This window comes from Bombus vosnesenskii, unplaced genomic scaffold (genome assembly GCF_011952255.1).
Source record: "Bombus vosnesenskii isolate JDL3184/JDL3185 unplaced genomic scaffold, Bvos_JDL3184-5_v1.1 scf7180000016275, whole genome shotgun sequence".
Lineage (NCBI taxonomy): Eukaryota > Metazoa > Arthropoda > Insecta > Hymenoptera > Apidae > Bombus > Bombus vosnesenskii.
In genome coordinates, this window is record NW_022884344.1 from 1,200,973 (window position 1) to 1,209,659 (window position 8,687).

The 8,687-nt window shown below is 36.1% G+C and overlaps 1 protein-coding gene across 1 annotated transcript; it reads right to left on the reverse strand.

The window, feature by feature from the left end:
• Positions 1–224: 224 nt before the first annotated feature.
• LOC117242710 lies at positions 225–3,570 on the reverse strand. Its single transcript, XM_033509597.1, has 5 exons — positions 3,532–3,570; positions 974–1,054; positions 875–905; positions 791–839; positions 225–635 (listed from the first exon to the last, which is right to left on the reverse strand). The coding sequence occupies exons 1-5, from the start codon at positions 3,568–3,570 to the stop codon at positions 326–328; spliced, it is 510 nt and encodes a 169-aa protein (XP_033365488.1). The 3' UTR covers positions 225–325.
• Positions 3,571–8,687: the final 5,117 nt, after the last annotated feature.

Sequence of the window (8,687 nt, forward strand, 5' to 3'; positions counted from 1 at the left end):
CTTTTATATATTCCTTCGTACTCAAGTTACATTCATACTCAAATGATTCAAGAAAATCAACGAATGGAATACAAATAAGGTTACGAATATCACGAATTTATTTCACGGAAATTTATATTTCGTTTCAGTGTCGACAAAATAATACATCGATACTGTGACATAATATAAAATTGTGACAGACTCGTTATCTTGCTTTGATATACATATATAATAAGTTTGTACAATTGCTATTGTATGTCAATGTACGTAATACTTATATAATTGGCTGACATACGGAATGACTGCTGAATCAGAAAACCCATTTCGTACGAATTAACTTGAAAAGTTAACAAAGAAGTCGTTTCGCTGAAAGTGTATCTTCGCTTTGTGGCTTTCGATTTTGCCCCGAAGGAAAGAATTCATGAAATAAGGTCAGTTTACTGTTTCCTTGAGAAGCTAATTTCAATATATTGGCAACTCTTTTCTCAGGATACCATTCGCTGAAGAATTGCTTATAACAACGGAACCTTATTACGTTCCATACCAGACGACGAATAGCGCAACGATGACGATGTATACAAATTATTTTAATTATCTTTCTATCCAAGAACAACTTTGTCTCTCTTCGACCGCGTTCTCGTACGAAAAGAACGTTTTGTATGACAGAATTAAATAAATTTTTTGCAACTTCATCGATAATGATTTTCATCGAGCAAATAAGTTGTGGACGTTTTCACTGATCTAGAGATATCATAGACAAATGGTAAACCTATATCAGACGCAGATTTAGAAATTTACAAGAAACGAGGCACCTCGTTCCAGCGAATTGTTTAAGACTTTACGACAATTTGAACTGTGACGATGGAATTGTTATATAGACGTCTTCGATGTAGAACGTTTTCGCTTCGATACGGACGATACTGAAACTGAAATTGCAGAATAATACTAATCCACAAAAAGTGTAGAAAATTTAAAACGAGATTAATAATATTACACGGTGTTGATCTTCCACGTTTTCTCTTCCTTCTTCAAACCCTTTCACCCATTTGTAAATAGTCGGTGGCTTCACAGCATTCTATGTGCTTCTTCTAGCATGTCAGCCACTTCGACATTTTCCAACACTTCTCTTCCGAGTTTTACGAGAAATTTCGCATTAATGCGTTATTTTTTAAAAAGATCGCCAAGCGTTTTCTAGACGTGTGACAGCCGGAAGAAACATGGGCATACTAAAGACGTTACCATAAGCGAGCGGCTTATCGCTGGATCATGAAATTTAATCTCTTTATAGATAAGACTATAACCTGCATTCCTCAACCAGGTCGCCGCACAGTTGCTGAGATGACAGTAAAAAAACCATTTTATGAATTTTTCGAGTATATCAAATATCTATCTATCTATATGCTTTTTATGTACTTTTTTAATTAGAATAGTATCTCGCTTGTAATGGGCGAAAGCCTAACACGAGAATGACAATAACAAGATAAAAAGAAACGATAATATCGATCAAATATCTTTTACACAAGTAAGCCATTTCTTTCGAAATTACGACATGTTCCAAATTTCCGAGCGGGAGTGCAAAAGTAGAAGAAACTGCAACTATTAAACAACGATGGAACTTGTTAAAAACTTGCATTCGTTGCTTCCGCGACATTGCTGCATCGTAAGTTATTTTTTATTTTTCCTAGAAGCTGCACATTATTTTAATTGTCATTAAAGCTACAATTGATATTAAATAAATGCAACCAAAATCTTCAACTACAGTGGTCATAAATAGTGTTGGCGCACTGTTGTATTTATTATAGCGTTTACATACTAATTGATTAAATATATGAAATTTTGTATCGTTTGGTAGTACTCTCGTATGATTATAAAAATTTGACTTGGTTATGAAAATGAAACATTGAATCTAATAAAAGAACGCTTTTAGCTACTGTATACTGTAACGTTCGAATTTTTTATTTTCTTCTGCTTACTTTTTATCACATTTACAATTGAAACGCGAAATTTGTAATAAAAATGCAGTTTTGCTTGGCACGTGATATTTTGCGTAAAAGTTTCTTATTCTTTCTACGAAATTCTATTGGGTTTTCGTTTAACTTTACATTTTTTAATCATTTTACCGCGCCTCTACTTTTTCTAAATGTTCCACATTTTATTTTGCAATAATTTTCGTGTAGTTCGTACGATATTATAGTCACTGGCAGCTAAAGTCACGCATACGTGACACTCGTTGTGAAAGTGTTAAAGTAGATACGCGATAGTTGTAATGTAAATACTGGATGGTAGATTTTGCTTTCGAAAGGTAGAACGATATCTGCGTGCTTGAAAGTTGCTCAATCAAGATGCTGTATAATTGATTTACGTGACGGATGAACGTATGACTCGTTCAGAAACCACGCCGATCAGTTCCATAAATCGAACAGCAGAGAAAAGGAACGATGTTGCAAATATGATAATTTTTAATTTACCTTGGAATTTGCTTTTATCCGTGTCATCTTCTTGTATAGATAGACGGACGAACAATAGCCGAGTAAGTGAATAAATGAACAATAAACGAACTCTATATTATGGTCGCCTGAGAGAAGATCAGAAGCGGAAATTAGATCGAACTAGAGTTTTACGCGAAGTATATTTCATATACATGCTTGCGATAATTTGCCCAAATACTGGCGCAACGGTAGGGTAATTAATTTGTTTCTAAAAAATTGGTCATTATCGGTATACTTGAAGCTATAAGAATTGAAATTGATCGATTTGACCGCCGAGACGCTTCGTATACGAGCGCAAATAAATTAGCGCGATAGAATTAGCTCGAATAGCAACGAGATAGAAACGACACGTTGAAACTGGTCGCAGACTATGAGGATTCGCTTTGACGTTTCGTAAAGAACGGTAGTAGTCTCTTTCTCACGATACACCCAGTGATTTCTGGTCGAGAAGGACCGCTCGTGAGGGCAACTGCGAAATCTTATTACTTTCTGTAGCGAAACGCGGCGGCTCGGATCACAAGCTCGAGAAGAGGCTAAGAGAGGAGAAGTGGAAAATAGCGGTGGAGGAAAGAAGAGCAGAAGAGCTGGATCGGTGTGCGCGCGCGCTCACTCTCACGACGTGATTCATCCGGCTTTCATGAGAAAATGCAATCTTTACGGCGAAGCCAGCCCCGGCCTTATGTCACGCGCTATAACAGCAGCTATTACGACCGCCCCGCTAGACATCGCTGAGACAAAGCTAACCGGTTGTTCCTTCTCGGATGCACCGACACGACGCCTGCATTACCGTACCACTTGCGAAATGAACGGTATGTATACGTAGGTACACTGCATATTACTACATATGCGCAAACGTGTATCGCATTCCCTCGAGTATGCCGCCTGACATTTCCACCCGGAAATTTTCTCTTCGATCAACTTCTAAAAATATTCTCGCGTTTCTTTTCGTTTTTCGAATATATTAACGCTTCTAACTTACGCCAGACATAGATAACGCGGAACGTTACGAATAAATACTCTCATTATATACTAGGTTATAGCATTCTCGTTTCCCTTTTCACACCTTCCCGTTCCACATTCCCTTCACTCTGCTATCTAACATTTTGACCCGGATATTTTCTCTTCGACCAGCTTCCAAAAATCTTCTCGCATTTTTTTTCTTTCAGTTCGTTTCTCGGACGATAACGTTTCCGATATACGAGACATGTATAACGTAGAATATTACGAATATACATCTGCTATCATTGTTAGGTTATAACATTGACGTACTATATATATACATAGGTATACCGTGTATGCTCAAACGTGTCTTGCATTGCTTCGACGCTATTGCCTGAAATTTCGACCCGGAAATTTTCTCTTCGACCAACTTCTACAAATGTTCGCGCACTTCTTTTCGTTTCACTTCGTTTCTCGACATTAACGTTTCTAATACACAGGATGTTTCACAACATGCACGACCCACTTCAGCAGTGTACAGGAGACGCGGAGCCAATGAAAAAAGTTCATACAAGCGTGTGTCCTATTTGACCTTGTTTCAAAGTTGCAGCTACTTTCGTGTCACGATGATCCGCGACAGCTTATCTTCGTAGAAAGTGCTCGAAATAGTGTCAAAAAAATTCGCCATCTTTCAATATGCGACCAGCTGTATGTCGCATAACGCAGACCGAGCCATTTCCAGCAACTTTTACGAAGCTAAGCAGTTGCGGATTATCGAAACACAAATGTGACTATAACTGCGAAACAAGGTCAGACAGGACACGCGTTTGTATGAACTCTTTTCCTAGTTTTTGTTATGAAGCGCCCTGTATAGCAGACACAAATAGCGTAAAATGTTACGAATACATATTATTATTATTAGGTGATAGTATACGGAGTCACCTTTATTCGGACGAAATAAGTACGTATGCTTTTACTTTTTATCGTAGTAGGTCTATTAATGGAATTACGTTTCGTTGGAATTGACACACTTTACCCTCGACAGACAATATCTTCGATGTCGTGTTTATAAAATACTCTCGTTTTAGATTTTGTGAAACTTACCTTACACGTTTCCTCTACTCTACATTTTCACTCTACATTTTCAAGACCAGTATCGCTAAGGTAGTATTTAGGAGGCCAGTACGCTTTTAAGAGACTTTTAACGTAATGTGTGGCTTTGATCGTAGAATAACTATCAATAAGCTTAAGCAAGAGAAAATAATATGAATTTTTTGTGTATTAGCTATACCGCTGTGAAAGAATATACCAAAGAACTTTCAATACTATTTCAAACAAATGATTTATAAAATAAACAAGCGTAAACCGGCCTCCAATATTATATAAAATATATCGCAAATACACAACATACTTTTCGACATAACTTATGCCCATGGAAAATGAAAAGAATTTAAGCGAACGTTTCATGTTCACATAGTCATGCTACAAGTTGTCATTGTAGTATGCAGTTCATGTAATTTTGAAAATAATAATTCAAACATTTTTGTTATGTATGAAACATCGGATAAGAATAATTTATTTAGTAATAACAATAATAACGTATCACCATGTGGTCAGGCAACTAAATTCTTGATGAACTCGTACAAAGCAATAGTAATAACGTATGCATTTCCAGGCTATTCGGTTGAATAAAAAATTTTGATCGATATAGAAAACGAAGTAATCGTATGAATTAATATTTATGTATGTATTTACACGAAATTGACTTGAGATTGGATTAAACAGTTAATTATTAAAACGCCTGCTCGCTACATTTATTGAGAAACTCGAATAAATTTTACTTCATTTAGTCTTTTGCATTAAAAAAAAAAAAAAAAAAATGTCATGCGACTGAAATAACACGTTTGTAATAAAATAACTAGGAAATAAAAACAGTGAAAAGCATACAATTTGTATTAAATAAATATTACATTACATAGGAGAATATACCACGTACATACACAGTTTTTATAACTACTTTTGCATTATTATTTATATTTATTTTTCAAAGGATGATCAAATGTCTGTGTTGTCTGCTTGAATTTATTAAATAATTATCCCACGAATTGTATAATTGTATACATGTAGGTACATGTAATTTAAATTCCTTTCGAAACGCGTTGTACAATTCACTCGCGATGGTAAGATACGTTCAAATAATTTCAGCTCGATTTAATACGAGAAAGTAATGTTTTCCCTCCTTTTATATTTGCATAAAAGTAATATTAAGTTTCGCACCCTATCAGCGCGTTTCGTATCGCCAAGTGAATTCGAAAGTGAAAATCTTCGTTATCGCGAGAATCTGAAAACGATGTGTATATGCAACACATGAGCCGACGTTAAGTAATAGTTTGCTTTTCCTCTTTTCAGGCTGTATTTGTTTTTGACAATTGCCGATCGTGTAAAACGTTAACGAAAACATCGATAACTCGTTAATTTACTGTTTTATACGTAATTAAAGTTCTTTGTCGTTCACAGCGGTTCACGAACGCATTCGAACGCTTACCATAGGACATTTTTACGAACATATTGTGCACGATGTGCGAAACCTTTTCATATTTTGTTAGCACTGTAACGAGACACGACTACTGTGTGATTATAATAGAAAAATTTGTTCAGGTGTTCACGCTATTATTAGCCAACTTTTTTCTCGTAAATGGGATGCGTTAAGAAAAAAATGAAAGAGGACATAGTTTTACAGTTTTTTATAATCGATACAATAGCATGTATAATTTTTTTATATTTGCAATACTTTTAAAAGAAACATGTACGTTTTTTTATATTACGTGAAATCGTGCGTCAAGAGAAATTCATCCATGTTCCATACGATGACTGTCAAGATCGTACAGGATCAATAATAAAAGAATTGTTTCGAATGTTACGTGCCAATGTGTTTACAAGTATTGTCCTTCGACGAGGCTACAATGTTCAATACGATCTGCTTCAGCACATTTCAGCTTTATGAATAACATTTTTGGAATACATAATATATAGAATAATAATAATAATATATAGAATAACTCGAGTGTTTGAAAAAGTAAGAAGACTAATGGAATCGAAAAATAAACATCTATGTTCTGGCGTATAGTGATGACAATAGATCAGCGACGAAGGAATACCAGTATCTAGATATACATTGTACGAAAAAGTTTTGTAACGTAAATACGAGAAATATATTAGAAAGAAGATTACAATGAAAGTGACGATAAAGTTACGTATTATTTTGAAATGTTTATGATATTAAAAGAGGGATTTGGAATTAGGTTTGGTTCGTACGTCGAAGGTTCGACTGCAATTGACTGTTCCAATACTTTGTCGATCTCTGCAAACTATACGTTTCCGATAAATATTTTCCAACTTCTATATACATTTACGAATTTGTTTACAAGTACCGCGACGATAGGCGCGTCTCGTTCTAGAGCTAATGAGATCTTGAGATGTTGCGTGTAAGATTTATACGACAAAACGTTTCTAACTGTTCGAACAGTTTCGTGACCCACCGTAGGTATATCGTACCATCGTAGTTAACTAAAAACTGGAAGAAAAAATTGAACGCAAATGAAGCAGTCTATCGCTGTATAATTTAATCGTAATTGCGATCTGCTAAAACTGTCATGGATCGAGTGGAGCGAGTCTGAAGGCAGTCGGCGGACACTATATTTTGCTGTAACAAGATCGAATCTAGAGCTACAAATTCCAGAATTCCGGTCAACAGAGAAAAGGCATCTACTAATGAGTGAGTTTCGTGGGAAAGGGCAGTTTTCTCGTGCTATGACGGCGGCTTTCATAATTGTCTGCACGAGAGACTGAATACAGAGTAATTAGTAATTACGGCACGACACAGCGTTCTCTGTCCGTGTGGGTAACTAAACGCAATATACGTACCGATTGATATATCGATTTTAACGAATTAACGTGCTTTTTGTTTCTCGTAGATAATCTTTCCATGTAATACGATAATCGTAATTTTGCAAAAGTTATTTTGAACGTTCTCTTGTGAAATACATTTTGTGATTACGCATCCGCAACAGCTCGAATAACTTTGTACCCTACAATGAAAGTTTGAATATATTCAGCCTTCACCTCGCCGTTTTCGAATAAACGTAACGCAAAGTACGTAATATCGGTAATTTTGACGACCAAAAATGCCGTACATTATAATGCGAAGTCGCCGTTATGTCCTTTTCTGAATAATTGTTCGTTAGCGTGCGCTCGTAAAAAGTACAGACAGCCAGGAAATTTGTCCCTAGAGGGGGAATCTCAGACACGCGTGAAGAATATGATTCAGCGTGTTCTACTTTTGAAGGATATTGTCGCGCTACAAATACAGTAGAGTCGATTATCCGACGTGACGTGGAACGAACCCAACTCGAATAATCGAGATCTGGAGTAGCAAGAAGGGAGGCTTCGTGGGTGTTAATAAAAACGTTTTAACGTATTACTTGATATAATATTTAAACAAATATGTAAGCATTTTGATGCGATCTTTGATACGATATTTAACGTATATAACGATGTACGATATAACGATATTTAATTGATTAAAAGTTTAATTAACTGCCTCAACAAGCCATGGTATTTACGCCTCCGTGCTCTATACGTTGAACTTTCGGAAAACATGAAATTACGGTTAAGCTCGAAGCACCTCGAATGATAGAAAATTTTGGTTAAAATTTAAAAAAAACATTACCTTCTCCGTAATATCTCAACGATAGAAATTTCATTGAAAAATGAAATTTGAAATTTGCATGTTACACAATGTTTGCCATTTTATTGTGGTCTCCGATTCTATCGGATCTGACCGGTTTACGAACGATGAACGTTCATGTGTGTGTGTGTGTGTGTGTGTGTGTGTGTGTGTGTGTGTGTGTGTGTGTGTGTGTGTGTGTGTGTTGTGTATGTATATATGTGTGTATAAGTACATAAGAGAGCGTGCAGACGTCGTGAAGCCGACTTTCTCCTTCGCCGAGCAATAAGGCGGTATTACGCAACCACGCTCTCCGTACCTTTTACCATGTTGCAAACAGAGAGCCGTTGGTCAGGCCTGTTTTCATCATCCGCACTCAAGCTGCGATGTATACGCGTGAAACGTTTCCTTCGAACTCGAATGACATATACTGCGTTTCTCTCCAGCCTCTTATCAATTACTGTACAATACCAGAAGTACATAGTACTTTCTCATGGATATCGACGTAATCAATCCCTTCTTAATTGAAAATCTAGTTATTGTATTCTGTACGA